This window comes from Oryctolagus cuniculus, chromosome 12 (genome assembly GCF_051225735.1).
Source record: "Oryctolagus cuniculus isolate XC-2025 breed Fujian yellow rabbit chromosome 12, ASM5122573v1, whole genome shotgun sequence".
Classification (NCBI taxonomy): Eukaryota; Metazoa; Chordata; class Mammalia; order Lagomorpha; family Leporidae; genus Oryctolagus; species Oryctolagus cuniculus.
Window position 1 is genome coordinate 57,479,347 of NC_142878.1, and position 26,963 is coordinate 57,506,309.

General features: G+C 44.5%; 1 protein-coding gene across 1 annotated transcript; it reads right to left on the reverse strand.

Moving 5' to 3' along the window:
* Positions 1-2,298: 2,298 nt before the first annotated feature.
* On the reverse strand, positions 2,299-16,012 carry GREM1 (gremlin 1, DAN family BMP antagonist). The gene is made up of 2 exons (XM_008269252.5): positions 15,747-16,012; positions 2,299-6,033 (listed from the first exon to the last, which is right to left on the reverse strand). Exons 1-2 carry the CDS (start codon positions 15,911-15,913, stop codon positions 5,478-5,480), a joined length of 723 nt encoding a protein of 240 aa, XP_008267474.1. The 5' UTR covers positions 15,914-16,012; the 3' UTR covers positions 2,299-5,477.
* Positions 16,013-26,963: the final 10,951 nt, after the last annotated feature.

Sequence of the window (26,963 nt, forward strand, 5' to 3'; positions counted from 1 at the left end):
GAAGAGACAACCGACAGAATGGGAAAAAATATTTGCAAACTATGCAACAGATAAAGGGTTAATAACCAGAATCTACAAAGAGATCAAGAAACTCCACAAAAACAAAACCAACAACCCACTTAAGAGATGGGCCAAGGACTTCAATAGACATTTTTCAAAAGAGGAAATCCAAATGGCCAACAGGCACATGAAAAAATGTTCAAGGTCACTAGCAATCAGGGAAATGCAAATCAAAAGCACAATGAGGTTTCACCTCACCCCGGTTAGAATGGCTCACATACAGAAATCTACCAACAACAGATGCTGGCGAGGATGTGGGGAAAAAGGGACACTAACCCACTGTTGGTGGGAATGCAAACTGGTCAAGCCACTATGGAAATCAGTCTGGAGATTCCTCAGAAACCTGAAGATAACCCTACCGTTCGACCCAGCCATCCCACTCCTTGGAATTTACCCAAAGGAGTTTAAATTGATAAACAAAAAAGCGGTCTGCACCCTAATGTTTATTGCAGCACAATTCACAATAGCCAAGACCTGGAACCAACCTAAATGCCCATCAATGGTAGACTGGATAAAGAAATTATGGGATATGTACTCTTTAGAATACTATACCGCAGTAAGAAACAACGAAATCCAGTCATTTGCAACAAAATGGAGGAATCTGGAACACATCATGCTGAGTGAAGTAAGCCAGTCCCAAAGGGACAAATACCATATGTTCTCCCTGATCGGTGACAACTGACTGAACACCAAAAAGGAAACCTCCTGAAGTGAAATGGACACTATGAGAAATGGTGACTTGATCAGCATAGCCCTGACTGCTAATGGTCAGCTTAATACATTATCCCTCATAGTATTTTTTTTTTGTCTGTTCTACTTAATATGACTGGTTTAATTCTGTAATTATCACACAGTTATTCTTAAGTGTTGAAAATTAACTGAAATGTGATCCCTGTTAAACATAAGAGTGGGAATAAGAGAGGGAAGAGATGTATAATTTGGGGCATGCTCGGGCTGACTTGCCCCAATTGGTAGAGTTGGAAACATACCAGGGGATTCCAATTCAATCCCATCAAGGTGGCATGTGCCAATGCCATCTCACTATTCCAAGTGATCAATTTCTGTTCACAATTGATCATAATGAAAGGACTAAGAGTCAAAGGGAGCACATAAACAAGTCTAGTATCTGCTAACACTAACCGATAGAATAAATAAAGGGGAGAGTGATCCAACATGGGAAGTGAGATACTCAGCAGACTCATAGAATGGCGGATGTCCTAAATAGCACTCTGGCCTCAGAATCAGCCCTAAAGGCACTCGGATCTGGCTGAAAAGCCCATGAGAGTATTTCAGGCATGGAAAGCCAAGACACTCTGGCAAAAAGATCTCTGTGAGTGAGATCCCAGTGAAAAGAACAGGTCTTCAAAGAGGGAGGTGCCTTTCTCTGAAGGGAGGAGAGAACCTCCACTTTGACTATGACCATGTCTAAACAAGATAAGAGTCGGAGAACTCAAGGGGCTTCCATAGCCTTGGAAACTCATGACTGGTGCATAGGGAGATTACTGATGCCATAAACAGGAGTGTCAATTTGTAAAGTCAACAACAGGAGTCACTGTGCACTTACTCCTCATGTAGGATCTCTGTCCTTAATGTGCTGTACACTGAGGCTTAATGCTATAACGAGTACTCAAACAGTATATTTCACTTTGTGTTTCTATGGGGGTGCAAACGATTGAAATCTTTACTTAATGTACACTAAACTGATCTTCTGTAAAAAAAAAGAAAGAAAGAAAGAAATTATCAATTCCCAACTAGACTCTCACTGGGATTAAACATGACAATAGGTCTGATCTGATTTCATCATCATTTAAAAAAAAATCATCTATTATTTTTCACTTTATGTTTCTGTGTGGGAGCAAACTGTTGAAATCCTTACTTAAGGTATATTAAGCTGATCTTCTGTATATTAAGATAATCGAAAATGAATCTTGATATGAATGGAAGGGGAGAGGGAGTGGGAAAGGGGAGGGTTGTGGGTGGGAGGGACGGTATGGGGGGGGAAGCCATTGTAACCCATGAGTTGTACTTTGGAAATTTATATTCATTAAATAAAAGATAAAAAAAAAAACATCTCAGGCAACCTGCTATGCCATGAAGCTGGCCACTTAAATATCTGAATCACAATTAAAACCCACGACGATCCTTGAGTATATTTTGTTATGTTTTAATCTCTGTATTTTTCTACCACAAATAACAGTGCATAAGAGTCACTCAAAAAAAAAAAAAAACACAAGCACACAGAGAGAAGAGGTTTAATTTATTGGTTGCTCTTTGGCAAAGGTTATATAGAACATTATTGGGGTAAAAATTAAAATCTAGTGACAGATTTATAAAACGTTAAGCCAAATTAGCTTTTATGCGATTCTGAAATTCCCTCTCACCCTCAAACTCAGCAAGACACCTCAATCACAGTCTATATAACTCTTTGTTGTTTTAAAATGATTAAAGTAGACATAATACATAATGAGGTTGATATTAAATATCTTAAGGAATAACAAATCAATAGAACTACTTTCATTCTGAAGCATTAACTGGTCATTTATAAATGTTCTGTACATACACTTATCATTTTAGATTTTTCCTCTTTCAGGACTTTGTGAACTATCCATCAGTATCTGCTATTTGTTTGTACACACACATCATAAGTCTTCCAAAATAACATTTAAAGTCTTTCTTAATATTTCTTCAGCAATGTTAACCTTTAAGGAACACTCAATTAAAAAAATAAAAGCTCAGATCTTGACTCTGTAATGCAACTTCAGATGTGTCGAGATTCTGTTTCCCTCTGACCTGTTAAAAGTCTCCAACAACATACATTGTGCCAGCTTCTTCTTTGCCCAGCTCAGAGGAAGTCACATGAAGGAGAAAAAGAAAACAGGCTTGAAATCACAGTGACCAAAGGCTTTGAATTAATAATTACATTAAATAACCATAACTTTCTGTTTAACTATTCACATTCCACACAGTGGAAATTATCTTTTCCTCCAGATTTTTCACTTATACTTTTAACTTTGAAGAACTACAGTAATAAAAAAACGACTTACAGGGTGTGTGTTTTTGTCTTCTAATGCCAAGCACAACGTGTACATCATAAAACTCCTATTTGGTGCTTGGCATTATTTTAATAGGTAAGATTAAGATCACAGATATCTTGCCATTAAAAAGTTCTACTAAAATAATGAAAAAAATATACCATTACATCATTGGTGACTCCAATAAAATATGTAACAGATATGGCATTTTCAATAAACGTTGGATGACACATCATACTTGTGCTAGTCTTAATATAGGCACAGTAAGAAAAGCAGACGTTTCCCTCTTAAGCTATTGCTGTGTTTTTCGGGTGGATATGCTGCTGATTATCCCCGTGAAGTTAATTTTGAGGAAACTCTCTTTACTTGAGCCAAATCCGACTTACATGCAAGACTGTGGTACAAGCTCCTAAAAGAAGATTACTGCTGCCAACTTAAGTCATCTCTTTTTAACAAAATTGCATGCTTGTGGCAGAGTTAAAACAGCAAAAGAAATTCAGTGTTTGCCGGTTCTGAATGTCATTTTTCCTCTCTAGTGTGGGTTTACATGTTCCGTTTCTTCCCCTTTCTTTTCCTCCCCCCGACCCTCAAACTCCTGCTTTAGCATCTGTGTGCTTAATTAAATCCATTCTGTGCTTTATTGTTGGAGGATGTGGATGATACAATGATTTAGGGCAGGGGCATACAGTGTATACAAAACGCACAGACTGTGTGTTCGCACAAATTTGCCTAGTGTAGAATCATCAGTAGTGAGTTTCAAAGTTTTAAAATTAGACCCAACGTTTTGGGTGTTCAAGATCATTTCTGCCTTAAAATATGGTTCCCGTTTAGTTGTTAGATGGGAAAGCACTGGACCAAAACAAAAACAAATAAAAACAGCTTCTTTGGTTGCAATGGTTCTTTGAATGCTGGAGCCTTGATGGGCAATTGAATCCCAAGTCTGTGGTGTTTGTTTTCCATACGACACGACTTGGCTAGTGAAGCTGAGAAGATACAAGGCAAAAAAAAAAAAAAAAAAAGCATCTGGGGGGAGGGGAGACTGGAGACTGGTGGTGTCTACATATAAAACCTCAGGTTTAAAGAGAACAGGTCATCTAAATCCAAAGTGCAGTGAGTTTCATCTACCCTGTACTTTGGCTCTTAGGTAAATTCTAAGTGGGCATTGGAAGCAAACCAAGTTGTGTCTCAGGAAGGACAGAAAGGGTACAATGTCACATGGATACACCAGTAGATGGACAGCTAAGGCACCCCACGACCTGCTTTCTTAACAGAATTTCCCCCTAGAACCTTCAAGGGAAAAATGAAGAAGTCCAGGTCATATCCCTTACAACTCCTTCGGGTAGTAAGAGCCCACTGCTCCTTAGCCAGAGACAGCCCCCTTCATTTCTTTTAGCCTTCTCTTCTCTATGGCTCAATCTCCTCACAATGGCAAAGCCAGGAAGGCTCAAATATACTTCTAGCTGGTCTAGTTTGCTTACTTGGTTCCGAAAATAGGAATAAATATTTATTTTTGCAGTTTGGTGTTGGGTTATAGCTAGTTTCAGCAGATCACAGGGACAGTTAGAGTTAACGATTTTTTGGCAATCACATTTCTCCTCTGTTCACTTGGGTCCATTAACTACCGGGAGAAACTTTCACTGAAGCAGGGCTCTCATTGGCTTGGAGTTGCCTTTTAAGGTCTCTGCACATTTCTCTACTGAACTGTGCTGAGTTCAACAAGTCCTCAACCTCAGTCTCACTCCTCTATCCCACTTGTCCTTGCCCACGCCAAACTTCCCCAGAGTCTGGAGGGTCTTTGCAAAAATGAAAAACATATCCATGGTGAAATGAATTAGTTCAGAAACCTGGGCAGACATGGGGTTAGACTGCAATAATCACTGTGAACCTAAAAAAGGATGAGTGGGCTGTGGAAGGGAGGAAGCAAGCACAGGTTACAGGAACTTTTCCAAGTCTAATGCAGCGTGAACACAAGTCTCTTTCCCACAGAGTAGCCTCGTCCATTAAGAATCATTCAAAAGGGAGATTGTGGTCCCCAGGAGGGCACAGGGTGGCCAAAGCAGAACCAGGCCACAGCTGTGCACCTTTTGGATGTGAGTCGGGCTGCTGTGGGCTTTTTGGGCCATCCCCGTTTTAAGCAGATAAGTTTACATAATAGGAAATATCCTCTAACAGAGATCGTGTTTCCTCTGGTGTCTGAAAACACTCACAGGCCCCCACGCACACTCATGCACACAAACTACGCACAAGCAGGCTCCTGCCAGGAGGCAGCTGCTAGTTCTTCTGGCCTCTCAGTTGAAGCCAAGTAGAATTGGGTTGTTTGGGGTCTGGCTCTGAGCCTGCCTGGGGCTGTCTCCCTCGAGCAGGCTGGCTGTGATGGGATTTGGCTTAATCCAAATCAATGGATATGCAACGACACTGCTTCACACGTGTGACCCTCTTCTTCTTGGTGGGTGGCTGTAGTTCAGGGCAGTTGAGGGTGACCATCATGGTGGTGAACTTCTTGGGCTTGCAGAAGGAGCAGGACTGAAAGGAGCCTTCCTCCTTCCGGATGTGTCTGGGGATGTAGAAGGAGTTGCACTGGCCATAGCAGAAGCGGTTGATGATGGTACGGCTGTTGCAACCCTCTTCGTGGATGGTCTGCTTAAGTGGCTGGGTCTTGCACCAGTCTCGCTTCAGGTATTTGCGCTCGGTCACATGCAGGGCCTCTTGGCTGGACTCCAGCACCTCCTCCCCAGGCATGGCAGTGCCCCGCCCTTGGCCTCGTCCCCTGTTCCTGGAGCCAGGCTGCTGGAGTGACTGAGTCTGCTCCGAGTCATTGTGCTGGGCCTTGTCTGGTGGGGGTATGGCGCCTTGCGACCCTTTCTTTTTCCCTTCTGCAGCCGGTAGCAGTGTCCCCAAGAGGAGAAGCAAGGCTCCTACAGTGTAGGCTGTGCGGCTCATACTAAAGGAAGGGTGAACAGAGAGGGAGAGACATAGAAAATGAATAAGTTAATTTAAGCATGAAGAGTGGTGTCTCACATTTTATGTGGCATTTGTTAAACACTTTATGTAAAACATTGCACTTAGATCTTACAATACTCCTATGAATTGAGTCCCCCTACATCCATTCCTCTCCAGGTCACCGAGCCAAGAAGTAACTTGTCCAAGCTCACACAGTGAATTCCCCAAGGTTCACATTCAGCCAGGAACTACCTCTTCATTGCATGAACTCTCACAAGCATTTCTGCTTGCCTTCTGACACCAACTAGATCAGACTTCGTATTGTGGGTTTTTGGCTGTATTCATTCTTGTATTTGACCACATTTAGTAATTTTCTACAGTGCCAATGCCATATTACCTTTGTACTTCATTGGGAGAACATATTTTCTGTCTTGTTTCACAAACAGAAGAATTAGTCTCCCTGCCCAGAAGGCATCATCCACTAGGAAAGGCTCTGTCTTTTTCCCAAAACCACTATGAGAGTTGCCTGGGCTGTGCCTTGCTCCACTGCTTGAATGCTGCGAGACTTTGTGCTGCTATCATGCATCAGAAGGAGGGATGCATGAAGGAGACCAGAAACCACTTGACAGGGACAACAACTTAACAAGAAGCACAAAGGTAGAAAAGTCAAGACTGAATTCTCATCTCAGTTGGGGGACAACAACTTGATATCTGACTTTGGCAAAGTCACTTTACTTCTCAATAAATAACTACATTGAAGCAAAGCTATAACTATCTCTCCTCTCAGATCAAATGTGATGTAAAAGTGAAGCAATCTGAGAACTGACCAAATGTATAATGCCACTGCAGAGAGAACAGATACACTCAGCAGATCACATAACCAGTAAGATTCCTTGATCTCTCTCTGCCAACAATTATTCTTACCTTTAAACTGGGCACAGATACTCATTTTATCATTCTTTATATAATGACATGCATTTTTCTACCCTTAAAATGGTATTATGTCATCCATCTATGTGTCTATGTGTGTATTTTTTCTATTTAAAAGAAAGAAAAGTTGGCACAATTGAATAGATATGTGCACACATTTGCATTAATAATGTTCAATAAATTAGTGACAATGAATTACTGTGAATGAGTCTGGACCTAGATATGGGTTGCCTAGGAACAATGGCAAAAAATAAAGGGTGAAGTAGAGGGGAAACTGACAAAAAGCAGGAAAGCACAGACGAAGAGAGAAAAATGGAGTGAAGAGTGCCAACTGGAGAAGGGAGCATTCTTCTAGGGGGAAAGTGTTCAGGGAAGGTAGGGCACGCCGAGAAAGAGGAGGAGGAAGACCAGGAGAACCACATTTGATCCACAGGACTGTGGAGGAGAGAAGTGTCACACTCTGAGGATTCTCCCGGGGACAGGGAATTAATTGCTCCTTATCCTGACGTGGACACTGCACATTGTATGCACATATTGCATTATCATACCACTCCCCTGTTGTGATCTGAGTTCTGCTGTGTTATGGTTCTTCTGAATATAAGTATCTTGATACTGTAATTATGGTTAACATAACTATGCTTGGACAGCACAGATTTCATTTTGAGCTTGTTCTTGTAACAATCTATAACTGAGCCAAGTTGCTGGCTGATATGTAAATGAGACCACTTGGGTCCTGGGCTACTCCCTCCAAGGCTGACATCTGAAAGCTAAGATAATACACCTCTGGGGATAATAAATTCCAGTGTCTACAAAATGCCATTTCAGACACATATGTCTGTGACTCCATTTCCCCTGAGAGAATTCACTTTGAAAAAGCATCAGTCAGCTGAGACTGCTGGAGTGAAAAGCTCTTTACTGCCTATGGCTTGATGGGATCAGACACACGGAACATCACCTTGTGGACCTGAACCATTTGTGTCTACTGCAGAGGCCCAGCATTTGGTTCCTTACCAGCATTCTGTGCTCAAGTAACTTTCTTTAACCTATATTCACCTACATTTCCACATATTCATTTTGCTTATTTTTGCTTGTTCTGCTTTTGTGTGCCCTGTAGTATATCAGTTAATTTTGGGAATTATCTTTGCCTCATTTGGCTTATCATTTGATTAAATGGTAAAAGGACCTCTTGGAAAAATGATAATTCCTGAGGTTGAAATTGTCACCAGGTATTGGGGAAAACACGCCACCCAGACTGGTCCAGAGGACAACACCATAAATACATACAATTATGATGTGTCAATTTAAAAAAGGCTCTCCTGGGCAGTGCTTCTTGACTGGATGTGTAGATTGTCATCTGGAGATATTGTCAAAAAGCAGATTTTGATTGAGTAGATCTGCCTAACAGACTTTGAGTGGCAAAGCTTTAGCATTTGTAGTCATGGGTCCAGAGGGAATTATTAAAATATGGAAGGATAGGGCTGGCGTTGTGGCATAGCAAGTTAAACTGATGCCTGCAAAGCTGGCATCCCATATGGGTGCTGGTTTGAGTCCCTGCTGTTCCACTTCTGATCCAGCTCCCTGCTAATGTGCCTGTGAAAGCAGTAAAAGATGGCCCAAGTCTCTGGGTCCCTGTACCCATGTTGGGGACCTAGATGAAGCTTCTGGTTCCTGACTTCAACCTGTCCCAGCCCAGGTCATTGCAGTCATTGGGGAAGTGAACCTGCAGATGGAAGATTCTCAATCTCTCTCTCTCTCTCTCTCTCTCTCTCTCTCTCTTTCTCCACTCCCCCGTGTGTAACTCTTCCTTTCAAATAAGATAACTAAATCTTTTTTAAAAATACAGAAAGATTTTCTTTTCAGTGAGTACAGTTTCAAATTCACAGCCTCCGTCCTGAGGCCATCATAGATTCTGACCCAAAGGCTGAAACAACCCCCACTTCATGCCTGTGATTTTCTGAACCTAAGAGCACAGCTGTGAAGAACCCACTTCCCTGCTATCTTTTTTTTTAAAGATTTATTTTATTTATTTGAAAGACAGAGTTACAGAGAAAGGTAGAGACAGAGAGAGAGGTCTTCCATCCACTGGTTCACTCCCCAGATGGCTGCAACAGCCGGAGCTGCACTGATCCTAAGCCAGGAGCCAGGAGCTTCTTCCAGGTCTTCCATGTGTGTGCAGGGGCCCAAGGGCTTGGGCCATCTTCCACTGCTATCCCAGGCCATAGCAGAGAGCTGGATAGGAAGAGGAGCAGCCGGGACTAGAACCAATGCCCATATGGAATGCCAGCACTGCAGGCCAGGGCTTTAACCTGCTGCGCCCCAGTGCAGGCCCCTCCTGCTCTCTTCTGAACAGCGGTCATAGAGTGATCACCTCTGCATGCAATTTAATAAGAACCTTATAATTTCCACCCCCTAAGAAACTGGACAAGTCCGTATTACTATCTCGAGCAATTATCTTTCAAATACAAAGGCAGTGCAGAAGCAGCATTCTCTAATGAATGGCCTCTGGTGAGCGAAGACTGTTCAACCCTCAGGATAATGTCAAACTAAGATAATTAAATATTCAATTTAAAACATCCTTAAATGGTATCATCTTTTAAGCATTAACCTAATACTTTGGGCAAGTTTGAGTTTGGAGCTTGATAATGTGACATTTATCTCCTGCTCTGACTGTAGGTTCCCTGGCTTTTGTCAGTTTATGTTACAACATCCCTGTTCTTTAAACAGAGCATTTTCTGCCACCAACAACAAAAAATTAATTTCTTTGTTTTGTCTTTTTCGAAAATCATTTATGAGAAAAGTCCAGTTATAAGACAGTACTGATTTTCTCCAGAGACCAGGATAACTTGAGCCATGACCATTAAGTCTCCTGGGCAAATACACTGCAAATTTGAGAAGCTTTCCTAAGTCTGTGCTATTTATTCAATTGAGGCCAAGATCTAAAGGGAAAGGCCAAGGTCTAAAATAAAATTCATTCACTGCCCATTTCAAAGGAGTAGTACATAAGATGGCCCCACGCCTGTGCCCACAATCTTCCTCCACACATACTAAACACAGCCCCAGGCCAATTCAGCCCTCACAAACCAATACACTGAGTCTGTCTCAGAGGCTAAGCTGAGATCTGCTGGGAACAGATGTCGACTGCATTTTACAGCTTCACATCATAAGGCCATCCTCTTTCACAAACACCAACCCCCAAAATGTAACTTTCTTCCTCTGGACAAACTTAGGCCCATCTTTATACTCAGCTTGTTATTCTCGGCATGTCCACATCTGTTGTTGAAGAAATGCCTGGTCTGAAAGTGGATGAGGGTTTATTCTTCACCTCACCTTATTCATCTGGTACAGACGAGGTTCTCATGAAAATTTGTTAAATGAATGATTGTTATAGACTACAGTGATTTACAGAGTCTGTATTTTTTGAATATTTAAAAAAAGATTTATTTTATGTATTTGAAAGGCAGAGAGAGAGTCTTCCATCTGCAGGTTCATTCTCCAAATCACTGCATTGGCCAAGGCTCAGTCATGCTCATGCTGAAGCCTGGAACTCCATCCGTGTCTCCCACATGGGTGGCAAGGACCTCAGCACTTGAGTTATCCTCCACTGCTTTCCCAAGTGTCTAAGCAGGAAGCTGGATTGGAAGCAAAGCAGGTGGGACTCAAACGTGCACTCCAATATGGAAATCAAAAGTGGCAGCTTAACCCTCTGCACCACAATGCAAGGTGCCTTCACTGGTGCCAATGAGCAGAAGAGCCAATTGCAATGCTTTCGGTTTCTGGTTAATCCACAGCTTGACAAACTGCTAGTCTTGCAAGCTTCCTAACACTGTCTTTCTTTTTCTAGGAAAACTCCAAATGTTCCTGACTTTTCACCTGGTCCTATGCAGAACACTGAGGGTTTCATTAGTTAACTGAATCCACTGCCCACACTCTGACAGAAACCAACAACAAAACAGTAAATTCAAAACTGGTCAACTGTGGTTTTTCGGTTTTAATTTGGACAGACTTCTTGTTCCAATGAAAGCCTGTATACCATAAGTCAAAGAGGTACAGGCTGGGGTTTTTGTTTATTTTTTAAGAAAAGCAAAGTTCTCAAAAAGTTTTTTCTCAAAAAAAGATGTTTTAGGTACAGAAATAAATGGATTTTCATTTTTAAAAAGCACATTATTTAAAGATCTTCAGTGCTTATGAGAGGCTTTGGAGTTCTTATCCTTAACCATTTTTCAGCGAGAAAGGCAAAAGCCATCTTCAAGAATGGCCACCTTCAGGGAGCTCAGCTTCTGAGAGCAGCAGTGCTCTGAAGCACATGGATATTCTACACAAGAAAGAGGGAAGGGACGAGACTGTAACTGGGACTGGGACTAGGGCTCTGTCAGGTCATGGGGTCCAACACCCAAGCCCTCCTCACCCCCAATAGAGCTTGATTAATCAGTGAAGGGCCTAAGAATGTTTTGCTCTTGAAGTCCCAATTGTATTGCCACCAAATAATTTGTACTTTGTAAATATCATAGATGTGGAGGAACTCGGGAAAATGTAAATTTCTTGTAAACATTTTTTCCAGGTCAACCCCAAACAGGGTGCCCATACCCAAAAATCAGTCTTAATGCTGACCCACACATCTGTCACCAGTGTCCAACCATTAGCTACAAACACTGTATTTCTGCTTGTGAAATGACCTATTCATATCATTAACTTGAAGTTGCATCCCGTGTACCCAGACACATTCTGGAACCTGATAAATATCTGCCTTGATTCTCTTTTGCAGATAGCATCATTCTTCCCTCCAAGTCCTACCTCTGCTTCCCCTTAATGCATTTCTGCTTCTCCGAGTAAAGGTATTTTCATAGTTATCGATGCCAGAGTGCGGAGTGCTAACCATTACACTATGCACCCCTCCTTATGGTTAGCCATCTCTACAGCTGTTCTCCCTACCACCACCTTTTTTTTAATCTTTTGCCACCTTCTTCTCAACTCTACTTGCCTCAGAGACACACTCTAGAAGTGGATCTTCTCTCCTGCTTTTCTCCCAGTTTCCCATAGTAATCAAGCGTAAAAATCTACAAGCAAGATAAACCTTGTTAACACCTCTACCTGTACAGCCTTCAGAAAGCCTTTATCAACACAATCTTCTACTCTGGGTCTCAGTAGACTACTATTGCACATGTGACCCATTTGCATTTTCCTGGATGTCTCTGGGAAAGTTTAGACCAGCTCCTTTCAACACTTTTCTGGCTGTAGTCTTCATTTTAGCTAATTAATCTGCTCACAATCAGTAAAATTGAGTTTTCAGTAGAAATTACAGTGAAAGCCAGATTCTGTGCCTGAACTTCTGGTGAATTCCATCTGATGAACCACATTTAATAAAAACATTCAACAGGTATATCATCAAATTATTCTCTCGGCATAAGGAACAATGGAAGTGACTACAAAAGCTCTAAGTGCTGGACAGGTTTTAGAATAAACTATTTTTTCTCAGAAATTTTTTGGAAGAATAAAGGTTATTGTTAACTGGATCTTTAATTTACAAAAGTAATCAGCTTTTACAAATCAGAGAATTTCTTGAGAATACATTTTTTTTCCCACATAAATTGCATCAAGGAGATAAGGAGAGTTAATTGTTGGCACACTGGTAAGAGGATGTTACACGCAGCCTAAGCGCAACCTGCCTGTTCTGAAGATCTTGGGCAAAAGCACGGTAGAGCCCAACACTGCATAGACGTGGCAGTAAAATACCTCAAAAGCTCAACGTTGATTAGACTTTTTAAACAGAGTTAATGATTGCATGCAATTCTTGAGGTCAACAGGAAACAAGTTAGAAATTAATAAATACTACATGTTCACTGAGCAGCTGCTATTGAGACAGCCAAGTTATAGGTTCTGTATTGCAGTAAAAGATGTGTGCCAGTCACTCTGTAAGTGGGATCTGGGACTAAATTTCAGAACTGCCCTGTGATATATCCTGGTGTTGTCAACTATGACTACTTCTCCCAACACCACCACTAATAATAGGAGTTGCCTTCTATTGTCGAATCCTTATACTACTCCAGGCATTGTGCTAAAGTCTGCCTGAATGTCATCATTTTTTTCACAGCAAAATATGAGGTAGAAAATACTGTCTTCCTTTTGCTAAGCAGGGAATCCCCAGACTCAGAAAAGTCAGGAATCTGTTATACAGTTCTGAAATGAGAGAGCCAAGGTTTTGGCCAAGATTGTAGCCCAATTCTACCTGGTCCCAAACAAGTGTTCTTAGCCACTGTTCCATGGACATCCAGCATACTGCTTAACAAGGGACACCGAGATTTGTTTTCTAATGCAGTAAACTTTGAGGAATATTGTAAACCAAGTAACTGTCTATTTTGTATCTTCATGTTCACAAGTGAAGAAAAAGTCCTCCCCCTTGTCAGGAATTCCTGCTGCACTTTGCATTTTTGAGAGCATATGTGAAAACTAAAGGAGATTCCTTGCAGACGTAAGACATGGGCTGGTAGCACTTGCTTGAGCACTATCTTTCAGTAAGACACAGCAGTCAACTTCCTAACAACAGCCACCACCCCCTTTTTTTTACATAAAGGGTTTAAGTTTCCCTGTCTTAGAACACGCGGTAAGCCTTTCTCTGATAAAGCTTTCTTGGGAGAGAGGTCTATCGCAAGAAATTTCTTCACTGTTGTCATTCTTGACCATTATCACTGAGATCATCCATGGTTTCAGTTTAGAAGACAGGGTAGGCAGTTCTTATACAGGTTTCCAGTCTTCCCGGTGGAATTACCCACAGAAAGACTACATTAGGCAGCCTGGATTTCCTACAGATGATAGGTTACCAAAACATTTCACTCAAAATGAACTTTGAAGAAAATAGGAAACCTGTGAAATTACAAAGTTTACAAAAGCCTCTAATTCCTACAGTGACCTCGAGGTTAAACACACACAAGCGCACACTCATAGAGACACACACGCTGCCGCCACAGTTCTAAAGGACCCTTAAACAATTAGTTAACACGAACAACTCGAAAGTGCCATTTATTCAGCGATAGTCATCAAATCACTTACTGCTGTAGACTTGGCTGGGGGAAGGGAGGAGAAATCTACAGCTTTCTTAAGATCTTTCTCTCCTTGCCTTGTAAAGTACATCCCCTCAAGTCACCCTTGTCCGCAGCTCCTTCTCAAAAAAAAGGGGGGGGGGGCGGGACAGGGAGGGAGTAAGCCCTGGGGGTGAAAGAGGACTCCTCACCCTGGGATCGGGATTATCTTAACCTCTTCTACGCTATTTATTTAACTTGTGTGTACAGCCAAAAGGAAGCCACTACTCTGGGGTCCCTGGGGCAGCTTACAACCCCGCTGACCCACTGAACACCATAGATTGTTTTAATCATTCGTGTCCTGGCACCATCTCAGGGGAACATAAACAGACGAGCACACCGCTCAGATTTGCTCTTTCCAACAGGAGATCCAATTACCCACTAAGGCTCGCCTCTCTGCCCTCGGACCATTTAAAAGGAGATTTTAACCCCTAACTTCGAGGCTATATTTCTGTCTAAAGGAGCCCGAATTCGGAGTAGAGAGGGAGGAGGCCTCGGGGATCGAGCCAGGAGCGCACTGGGCACAGCTCTGGGCGAGGGAAAGGATTCGCCGCCTTGGCTGGTCACCTCGAGTCTGTCCCCGCCTCGACAGGCGACCGTCGCCGAGCTGGGGGCGCCCCCAAGGCGGCACCAGAATCTTGACAGCAACGGCGAGCTAGACCTGTGAGACGTCAGTTCTTCCCAAGCCTGAAACCTACGAATAATTCCGGCCAGGGAGGTGACAGCTGATGACGCCCCCTCTCCCCCACCTCGCCTTGCAGCACTGCCTGTGGAGGGGTCGGCGGAGAGAGCAGGGAGGCCGGAGAGGACTAGGGACCACGGTCGTCCGCCGCGCAGCGAGGCGAGGCGGGGGCCTCATGGATGCAGATTAAGGGGCTCCCGCGGAAGTGGGAAGCAGCCGGTGGTCTCTGCCCGGCGCCTGCCCGTCTGCAATCCCACCCATGCGCGCCCCGGGCGGGGAAAGGCTCGGAGTAGCAAACCGAGAGCTAGCGAGTGCACCGCCAGCCCCCGGCGTGCTGTGTGTACGGCGTGCGCACTGCGGGCTCGCTAGACTCCACGCCCGGGGCCGCGCGCCGCACTCCAGCTGTCAGATTTACCCGACGCCGGGGTTTCCGCGGCATCAGAGCCCAGCTCCGGCCATCTCACCTCGGAGATCGGGCAACGCGTCACCGATTCTCCAGAACCTTCGGGCCAAGGGCAGCCCAGGACGCCCCCGGGCCCTGCACAGCGCCCCATCTTCATGGAACCATCTCGGTGGCACTTAGAGCGCCGTAGGTCGTAGCTGCTGCGGCGCACGGGCCGTCCGACTTCGCGCCCTCACGGTGCTGCCGGGTCTGGCAGACGCTGCTGCCACAAGCACCGGGAGCGTGTTCGCGGAGCTCCAAGAGGCGAAAAAGATGCGAGGTCGTCCTGCCCGCCCTTGACATCCTTGCAAACCTGGGGCGGCAAGATCACCGTATTCCACGCCCCCTGAAGAAAGGACCCCGAGACGGGTTCTTCAAGGTTCATCCCCACAAGGTACCGCGGGACCCGGCCTGAGCGCCCTGAGGGTTCCTGCTCATCTGAGCCCGGCGGCACTTGGGGAGTCGCTCGCTGCGCCCTATACCCCACTGCGCTCACCCAGGCAGGGGCGCACATACGCACACACACGCACATACAACAGGCCGATACACACGCGCGCACACACCCTGCTGGGTGTCTCCGCGCTCACCTGTCAGGGCGGCGTGGCTTCGGGGCCTGCGCTCTCGACGCGTGGCGCTGCGTGCGGCCGCGGCCGGAGCCGCCCGGGCTGGGCGTGGGGTCAGCAGAACCGAGAGGGAGGCTACGGCTGTGCACTGGGTCGCCCGGTCCGCGAAGGGCGCACCGAGTGTCGGGCATCGCGCCGTCTCCGGTTTAAATGCCGGCGGCCGAGCGCGGCGCCCGGGGCCGCGCGTCTCCATTGGCCAGGCGCCGCCGCCGCCGCCGCTGCCGCCGCCGGACCCGCTATCCGCCCCCTTTCCCGGTACTGCCCCCGCCCCCGCACCCCTCCTGCTCCCCCGCGGGGTCCCCTCTCCGCCCGCCTCGCCTCTTTGTCTGCTCCCCCCGCCCCGGCCGGCTGGGAGAGGTCACCCCAGGGAACCGCGCCTGGAATGCACAGCAAATCACATTTTCCGCTCCCGTTGGAGAGGGAAGCGCGGGAGGAAATCCCCCCGGCTCTCGGCCCCTCGTTCCTCCTCGGCCCCAGCTCTGGGCTTTTCCTATCGCCCGCTCCGCTTGGCCTGCGTCGGTCCCGCGCGCGGCCGTGGCGGCTGCCCCGGGAAGAGCGAGATCCTCGCGGGATCGCCGCCGACCCAGCGCTTCATTCCCCCCTGGAGGGAACGGACCTGAGGGATGCTCTAGTCCGGCGGTCGCCGCAGCTTTTTCGGAAGCCCCGAGACTTCGAGGGCTCTGACCCCGAAGCCCCGGTTAACCCCGCGGGCCCGGCGGCCGCCAGCAGAAGCCTGCCGCCGACGTGACACCTTCCTCTCCTCGCCCGCCACGGGCCTTTCTGCTCCGAGGCCGGCGGCCTCGGCTGTGAGCGTGCAGGGGGGAGCGACCGGATGATCAACGAAGGGGCCCGCACCGCCCAGCTCTCCCTGTCTCATGATCCTTGAAAGGGAGAGCCCGGTTGCGGGCGATAGGGGTTTTCTGTAACGTATTAAAGAGGCACACGTTAGGGAAACACGTTAGATGAGAAATCTGAGACCCACACCTCCGTCCGAGCAAAGCCCGTGTCACATTCTGAGCGTTCGGGACTAAGAACCCGATGGAGAGTGGAGAACACAACCGCGGGTCAGTGATTTTCCAAAGATGAGCGAACGCTTGCATTTGTTCTCTCAGCTGGAGAGCTGGTTCCTCGAAGAGGCCGCATTTTGTGAGTCGAGGTTACAGCCCCTGCAAAAGCCGACCCATCCGTCAGACGGCTGCAGGTCGGCCTCAGCAGCGGGGCGAGGGAGACCGGAGAAGCGTTTGTTAGCGGAGATGCGAAGGGGTCTGCTGCCTACAGCCAAGCAAACAAAGCAACAGTGAAACTCCTCGGAAGGTGTTCCTGCAACTCCGTGGCGGAAGCACCACACAGTTAGCAAGCAGCCTAATTTTTGTCTCTGTAGTCCATGGGTTAAGAGGGAGGGGAACAAGGAACGTGGATACTCCCTAGCTGTTGCTGGGAACTTGAAATAGATTTTAGAAAATACATGAAGGCAAAAGGAGATCTGTATTAATAATAGCTGGCGAATTTCTGTTGTCTGGATGTTCTGTGAGAACAGCGGTTTCTGTACGTGAATTCACTTCTGCACCTGAAGTGCTTCCTGGGACCTTTTTGGTAAAATCATTCCATGAGCTGTAGTCTATGGTTGCCTACAGGATGAGAACACACCTTGGGCTTAAAAGACCTATTGGAGTCACATGAACTCTTGGACAGGTAGGCAGGCAGAAATACACAAAATGCTTAGACAGTGAAGAGTTGGCCCAAGGCCCTCTGCGGTGACAGAGCCGGCCGTTCTGGCTCGGTGTGAAAACTAGTCTCCCAGAGAATGGCATGTTTTACACAGTCTTCCAGTAACTTCTTCCAACCTAGGATCAATGCATTCAACACAGTTTTTGGTCAAGTCTCAAAGTGCCCCACAGAAGAACACTCACCTCTGGAAATGGAAGTGACTGCTTTGGGAGCCCAGAGACTGGCTTCATACATCCCCACCTAGAAAAAGCTGATAACCAATGGGACGCCTCCTTAGGAAGCTTCTGAAACCATGGCAGGTCCATGGCAGGACCCCTGATGCCTCTCCCTCCACACGCCTCTCTGCTCCATTGCACTGCACTATTTCTCTTCATTGTCACTTACCCTCCCCTCCATGGTATATTATTTCCTGCCGCTAAAATGTAAGCTGCACGAGGACAGGGATTTTTGTCTATTTTGGTCACTTTGATTATGTGAAGCCCATAGAATATAGAGTGTTCAACAAGAATGAGATTCAATAATTAGTTCTGGATTTATGGGTGGGAGGGAGGGTGTATCACTATATTCCTGAATCTGTATGTTGGAAATACATGAAATTTAGATCCATTAAATAAAATTTAAAAATTGTTGTGGATTGAGAACTCCCAGCATATCCCCCACTGACCAGGATTAACATCTCAGCATGGGATGCTGAGGACATTCCATCCTGGATGTAACCCACAGAGACTCTCACCTCCACACAGTTTATAGTCTAGTATTTTTGCAGATATTTACAGGGATATGCAAGTATTTTGCTTCATTTTTGTGTTTCCACAAGTCTCAACCAGTCATTGCAAATCATTAATCAGGATGAAGGCATCTGAGTACAACCTCCTTAGACCTCTTTAAGCATAATTTATAATTGAAACCTGCTCTTAGTGAGGAGGGGAGAAATAGAATGACTCCATCTCATCAAAGCGAAACTTTAAATCTGAGATGTCTAAGCAATGATCACGAACTGATACATTCACTTAGTGACATTACTTGCAAACTACTTTGAGGCTATGGTGAGAAGAGTAGACCCTGCTTGGCTACTGGTCCATTTCTCCTGTTTTGCCACTGCTCTACAGAATGTTTATCTCTAACCCCAAGATGCTAAGAGGGGGCTGATGTCTAGGTTTCAGGATGAGCTTTGAAGGCCTTTCCAGAAGCTTTCCAGAAGCTGCTTACAGGTAATCCTCCAACTGCAGAGACTTCATACATATCTTGCATTGCTCTAAGAAAGGATAAAGCTCTTTTCACACTTGAAACTGAATTTGATGATCTTTCTAAAGAAAAAAGTGATAAACAATTTTTAAAGAGTGACAGACATTGATCTTGACAATAATAAAAGAAAAGGATATTTGCAACAGCCAGATACTGGTTAAATAATTCATATCCAGAATGGATTTCTGTTATGAATTAATAAGGGAAGAACTCCACAAATAACCCAATAGGAAAACAATAACCACATGACTAGGAATCCATGAAAACAGGAACCAGAAGAGCTAATAGACATGAAAAGATTCTAGATTATCCCAGTGAACAGGGGGAATACAATAAGAAGATATTCTTATATTTCTATCAGATTAGCGAAGGTTTAAAAGTCTGACAATATCTGGCATTCAAAAGGGTATGAAAGCAGACAGCAAATGGATTGCTAGTACGAGTGCAAATTGTCACAGCCATTTCAGAGAGTGATTTGTCAATAACTTAATAAAGTCAAACTTGCACCTAATAAGCACTCAGCCATTTACACTTCTATATAAGCATCCTAGAAGAACCTGACTACATATGTGAGGACTCAAACTGTGTGTAGCAAATCTATTGCAGTATCATTTGTAACAGCCTTAATATATTTCAAAAGGATATGAGAAGGCATAATAAATAATTTTATTAATATAACAAAATATTTCAGCATATAGAGCAAAAAATATTTTAAAACAAGCTGTGCTAGTCCCAGTTGGGGCGCCGGATTCTGTCCCGGTTGCTCCTAATCCAGTCCAGCTCTCTGCTGTGGCCTGGGAGGGCAGTGGAGGATGGCCCAAGTGTTCGGGCCCTGCACCTGCATGGGAGACCAGGAGGAAGCACCTGGCTCCTGGCTTCAGATTGGCACAGCACGCCAGCCATAGCAGCCATATGGGGGTGAACCAACGGAAAAGGAAAACCTTTCTCTCTTTGTCTCTCTCCTCTCTCACTGTCTAACTCAGCCTGTCAAAACAAAACAAAACAAACAAACAAACAAACAAAACCAAAAAAAAACAAAAAAAAAACAAGCTGTGGAATGATGTAAGCAGAATGGCACCATTATGTATATTTTATAATAAGCACACAGAACAAAAGTATAAATTGTTTATGAAAACATATGTATTCATGTAAATGTGCAAACAGTGAGCTGGAAAACAACATTTGATGGTGCTCTCTAAAATGAGGACAAGAGGAGGTGGGATGGGAATGAAAGATGAAAGAGATTTCAACTTTATAGTGCTTTAAATATCCTCAAAAATATTTACATAAATATAAAATATTGACAATTTTAATTTCTAGGTGATGGATACATAGATATTTATTGCATTATTCCATCTACATTTTGGTTAGTTAAAAAACATGTCTCAGATTTTTAAAAATCTTGACATTTTTGTCATGATTTCAAGAGCGGTTTTGATCATCCTTTGGGTACTGAGAATTTTCACTTCCTATGAGTCTTCTGTAAGCAGCTCCAATTAGACTGGGTCTGTTTTCAGGTCTCAGTGAAGCCCTTACTAGTGATTATGTACGTCCACTGGTCTGCCTGAGGGTGGGCTTCTGGCCATGTCCCTTGCTCTGCACACACAGACAGTAAAATGTTTACCAGTTCCCTGTATATGAAAGACGTATGTGCCAGTGAAATTTTTGAGTAATGCTGCCAAATACAAATACATGAAGGAATGAATTTATTCAGACCATTTTAATACAAGTTGTACCTGGCCCCATACAAATATTTCTCATGTACTCTACACAGGCAGTGCAGTGTACAAAGGGTGAGAGAATGTTAGTATGTACAAGGACCTTCAGAGTTAATAGGCAGGCACAGTGGAAAAAAGCACTCAGCTTGGAGTCAGAAAAAAATCAGAAGAAGTTCTTGACTCCTCCTCATAGAAACTGAATGCCTCAGGGTTAAATATACAAACTCTCTGAGCTTAACTTCATTCATCTGTGTTAGAGGGACAGAAAGGATACCTTCTTCTGGGTGGATGAGGGGACTGAGCAAAATAAGCTCTAAGAAAGTATACCACGCACCTACTAAATATCAGTGTCTGCATGGATGCTAGAGTTCAGTTGGAGCTGGAACAAAAACCATGGGAACATAAGATCAGCAACCCTTTATCTTCACAGCAGTGGCTGGCACTTGAAAAAGTTACTACGTGAGTATCTGAATAGGGAGAAGGAAGAGAGGAAGGAGGGAGAGAGTGGAGGGAGGAGAGAAATGAGAGACCTTCTCCCAGGAAATGGCACAGCAACTTCTTCTACACTTTGGTAAAACCAGGAACTGGTATAACTGCCCCACAGAGGGGCACAGTTAGAACAGCAAACCCTTCTGGTTCTGTTGTGATGGTCCTCTAAGAATCTCTGTAAACAAAAGTTCCCGTTCTCGGGAGGTAACTAGGAGGTGACTGAAGCTTCCTGAATGTGTAGCAAGAGAGACTGAAACTTCCAGGCTGAGACTGCGGAGACTGGGAGTGAAGCAAGACAGAAAGGCAGAGTGAGAAATCTAGTTCCCAGCAAAAATCCGCATCCCCAGTGTCTAAATACAGCAGGACCGTGAGGCATCCATCCTCATCTGCCGATTGGACAACTCTTGCGAAGTCTGAAAAGTTTCTATTTGTGTTCAGCTATTTGCCTTAACCTCATTCTTGGGGGGTGGGGGTGGGGGACTGGTAGGGCATCATGTAATTACTGATTTTCTGCTTTCCCTTATAGCATGAACTGCTAAAGTTTTTCATTTTCTAAATATTTTTTAGGTACACTTTCCAAGAAAAGCTCATTTTACTGAAAATTTGAATGCCCAGGAGAAGATCGGTTAAAAGTGCTTGGGAAACTGCAGGTTTCCCACTGTCTTGGGCTGCTGCGTTCCTTTTTCTTTCACTCTTGGCTGATTTAATTTATTTCCAATTCTTGCTCTATTGAGGTCTGTGCTATTTACTAGGAGCCATATTTTAGGATTTTCCTTCTATTTCTTTGTTCTTTTTGGAAGGCATGGAAGTATATGCATGATTTTGCTCTGATGTCAACTGTCTTAGTTAGTCACTATACTGGTTCATTACACCCTTTAAAAGATTTTATGACCTAAAATTCTTGGAAAAAATTTACAAATTCATCATAGAAAACTTGGAAATAGAGAAATGTATAAAGAAAAGAATCTCCTGTAATCTCATAATCTCCAAATACCCACTCTATACACAGAGATACATACAGACATGATATCCATACATACAGGGACTCCCTGCCAATTACATAAAATTTGTGAGTGTATGTGAGAGACAGGGAGAAAGAAATAGGTTTTTGGAGGAGGGGTCATTACTTTATGCAATAATATTTTATTTAAATTTTTTACTTAATATAATATTATACTTATTTTTCAGAACATTAATAAATTTTTTCAAAATACTATTTTAACAGTCATATAATATTCCCTTGTATAAATGATGTACCGTAACATTTTAACTATTTCTTTTTTGTAGAATTAAGAGTGATGTACATGTATTTATGCAATATATAAGCATGCATATATACACATATATTTCTTTTTTTGAAGATTTATTTATTTATTTGAAAGTCAGAGTTACAGGGAGAGAGAAGAGGCAGAGAGAGAGAGGGAGAGGTCTTCCATCCGATGGTTCACTCCCCAATTGACCGCAATGGCCGGAGCTGCACTAATCCGAAGCCAGGAGCCAGGAGCCTCCTCTGGGTCCCCCACGTGGGTGCAGGGGCCCAAGGACTTGGGCCATCTTCCACTGCTTTCCCAGGCCATAGCAGAGAGCTGGATCGGAAGTGGAGAAGCCAGGTCTCGAACTGGCGCCCATATGGGATGCCAGCGCTTCAGGCCAGGTGTTAACCCACTGTACCACAGCTCCGGCCCCACATATATCTCTTAAAGTTGGCTTTTATTAACTACCTAGTATATATCCCAAACTAGGTTTATATACATTTTCTAATTTAATTCTCATAGCAATCCTACAGGGTTACTATTACTATTTGTTCTTTGTCAAGACGAGGAAGCTGATGTCCAGAGAGATCATGTAACTGGCTCAAGGTCACCCAGTCATATGACACAGATGGACAGTTAACTGATCCCTAAGTCCTTTATACTTAGCTTCTACATGGCATATATGAATTGGAGTCTACATCGTGCAATATTCAAGTAGTTTGAATAAAACTAATATTCAAGTACCAGGATTAGGATTCCTCCACTAGGAAGCAAACCTAACACCACTCAATTTAAATAATTCAATAACTGGTATTGTCAAGACATTTGATTGTATAAAATATGAACATATATATGAAAATATATGCTTGGATACCACATGACTTCAATTATAAGAATTCTGAACAAGTGGCTGTTGAAAACTCAGACTTGCTCTCTCTTCTTGGGATCTTACACACAAGCCTACCTTACTACTACAATAACTGTTATTAGTGACTGTATCAGTACTTTTTAAGTTAGGTGCTTATAAATAGGTTCAGTATTTGGGGGGCTGTTCAAGTTGGAGAAGCATGGAGCTGAAAGTGGGAAAGAAAATTCAAGACCTGCTTTCTCTTCTAAAGATCAGTGTAACTTTCATGCCACTTTGCTCTTGGCCCACAGAGTCCAAACATATATCTCTTTTGGAGCTTGCTTTCTTCTCCACTCCTTCCCTTCATAGCTTAAAAGGTTGGATCATCTGGAATATGATTTCTCATTCCCTTTTAAAAGAAAGGCAAAAAATGTAAACTGTGGGCTCCTCACTGCTTATGTCAGAGCAATACATGTGTGCTTTATATAAACTAACCATTTGTCTATTAATGTTTGTAAAGAGCTTCGTAGACTTAAGGCATTTGGGACATATTCCCCAGAGAAATGTGGTGCTTTTGGAGAGAAGTTCAGAGAAGGAAGAAGCCAATAGCAGGAGAAATTCCTTTATACTGACATCCAGAATGTGAACGGAAATCTCTGTGATGAGCATTGGGACACATTTTCTCTTATGTTGAAAAATAGCCAGTAGGAGGGAAACAGTTCCAAGGAGATTAGGTAGCCTTGCCTGTAATGTTTGTTTCTACACCCTGTGTTACTTGTCTGCCTGACAAGGGAGATAAAATAAAGTGAACATATTTTGCTTGGGACCACATAGCAGTGCATCCCCAGAAACCAGCTTCCAGATGATCCCCCAGCCTCTCCCAGATGCGACCAGGGTCTTCTGGTAAGTTTGGTCACTGCAGCAGCCCGAACAGTGAGGGGAGCTCTGGATTTCCCAGGGGTGCATTTTTGTCTCCCTGGGGAGTGTCTGTCTACAGGGAAGTGACGGAGACCAAGACAGGCTGTTAAAGGGTGTAAAGTGGGATGCTTGGTCTTAAGGACATGGAGCCAAAGGAGAAAGTCGCTCTGAAAATAAATCATAATTACTCATGCAACAGTTACTCTGCTATAGAGTCGTCTTTGTAGCTTGTTTTTCTCTGCACTGGCAACCTTGAAAAGTCTACCTAGCCCACACCTGAGAACACTAGCCTGAACCCCTTGCTAGGCTTCCAATCCCTTTGGAAGGGAGGAAAGAAGGCGGGGGGGGGGGGGGGGGGGGGAGGGAGGGAGGGAGGGAGGGAGGAAGTGAAGGGAAAGGGAGGCAACAGGAGGGAAGCGAAAGGTACCAGATTATTTCAGAAAATGGCAGCTTCCCTTAAGTAGTGCCTAAGCTTTACCTCTGTACTCCTAAGTGTCTGTTTTTTGTTGTTGTTGTTTTGTTTGTTTGTTTTTGACAGGCAGAGTTAGTGAGAGAGAGAGAGAGAAAGGTTTTCCTTTTCTGTTGGTTCACTCCCCAAGTGGCCGCTATGGCCAGTGCGTTGTGGCCGGCGCGCTGCACTGATCCAAAGCCAGGAACCAAGTGCTTCCTCTTGGTCTCCCATGCGGGTGCAGGGCCCAAGGACCTGGGCCATCCTCCACTGCCTTCCCGGGCCACAGCAGAGAGCTGGCCTGGAAGAGGAGCAACTGGGACAGAATCAGGTGCCCTGACCAGGACTAGAACCCGGGATGCCAGCACCGCAGGTGAAGGATTAGCCTAGTGAGCCGCGGTGCCGGCCCTAAGTGTCTATTTTAATAGCACTTATTACTAGGTGATTGCCGTGCTGTCAATCTAGAGGGGGAATATCTTGCCACTAGGAAAAATTTCTAAGTAAAAGTTTGCTTTTGATGCAGTTATTTAATCCAGATATTAAGTTGCACAGATACATCAGAATGAGGTGAGATGAGAGGTGGCTGAGTAATAAGCATCCCCTTCTTCCCTTATCATTCAGTGCTTGCCTGATGGTCTCGATCTCACTTTCTTTCCTCAGATCTAACATTTGAGCCCAACAGGAGCTGAGTTCATTCCATGATGGCCACTTCATGCCTTTGCTCCAGCTACTCCCTCTGTTTAGAATTCTCCATCCTCATCTCTTTCTGTTGTAGTGTTAAGCCTCCTTGTCAGACCCTCCCACATTTTCTATGATTCTCATCGTGTTTTTACTTTATTGTAGTTACATGTATACTGTGTGCATCTTCTGCCATGGAAAGTAGACCCCTTGGATGCATGAAGCAATTACTTCCTTACTCTTGTCCCTGTGGGTCTAGTGCAGGCAGGGTGGAATCACAACTAGAGTGCTCCAGGGGCCAGAGTTGTGGCACTGCAGATTGCTTGCCACACTGGTGTCCTATATTGGAGTGCTGGCTGGAGTCCAGCCTGCTCCACTTCTGATCTAGCTTCCTGCTAATGTTCTTGGGAAGGCAGTGGAAGGTAGTCCAAAAGCTTGGACCCCCACCACCATGTCAGAGACCAAGATGGAGTTCTTGGCTCCTGTCTTTCTCTCTCTCTCTTTCTCTCTCTGATTCAAATAAACAAGTAAATCTCTTTAAAATATAAAATGCTCCAGGTATCCTCATTATTTCCAATTCTGTCTCCTATTTTATTCCATCACTTGTGGAAATCATGTCACAAGTGCCAAGTGCTAGAGATCTCCTGAAATTTGGTTGCTGATGACAGTTCAGATACTCAGCTCAAGCCCATCCAGCCTTTTCACTGCCATCACCTTAGGCCAGGGGAAGGTCATTTCTCATTTGGGCATTTGAATTTGCTTCATTTCTGCTCTCTCTACCTCCACTGATGCTGACACAGCCACTGCGGTGAGCCCTCCGCATCAAGCACCAGATCATGCCCCTCCCTCACTAGTACCCAATTTGAATTATTCAGTTTCTTAATTTGCTTAGTTTTCCTTTGCCTTCGCCACATTACTGGAAGCTCTATGTGGTCTGCAGTCTCCCTGTCTTCTACCATGGTGTATGCGACACATATGTTCACAAACATTTTTTTAAGATTTATTTTATTTATTTGAAAGAGTTATACACAGAGGGAAGGAGAGGCAAAGAGAGAGAGGTCTTCCATCCGCTGGCTCACTCCCCAATTGGCTGCAATAACTGGTGCTGTGCCCATCCGAAGCCAGGAGCCAGGAGCTTCCTCCGGGTCTCCCATGTGGATGCAGGAGCCCAAGGACTTGGGCCATCTTCTACTGCTTTCCCAGGCCACAGCAGAGAGCTGGATCACAAGTGGAGCTGCTGGGACACGAACCAGCGCCCATATGGGATGCCAGCACTTCAGGTGGCGGCTTTACTTGCTACCCCACAGTGCTGGCCCCACTCACAACATTTGTTAAATGAACAGGTTAAAGAATGCAGACATTCTCATTTTCCTTTGGGTTATAGTCTCTGTTCTAGCCCCATTTTCCTTGCTGCTGCTTGTGGTTCCTGCATTTTAACTGGAACTCACTGGAAAACTGAACACCAAGCGTCTCTGGATCTGTGCTGTCCAGTGCTGCCTCAGTCCATAGAACTAGAGAGCACTGCCCTCTGTTTTATGTGAGCTCCTCCCATTGAGTAGCAGCCACAGCAGTGATGGCACAGACTCACGCTAGGAACTTCAACTGCACCCCAATAAACTGTCCTTGCAAAACCACCTGTGAGATAACATTCCTCAGACCCCAAAGAAATAAATATCTTGGCCTGTAGATAGAGAAACATCAATTTTACTAAACTTATCACAATAAAGTGTCATGAGAAATTCATAACACATCATTGCTTTGTGTTTCTGGAAGATTTTTTTTTAAGATTTATTAATTTACTTTTTTGAAAGGCAGAGTTACAGAGAGGCAGAGGCAGAGAGAGAGAGAGAGAGAGAG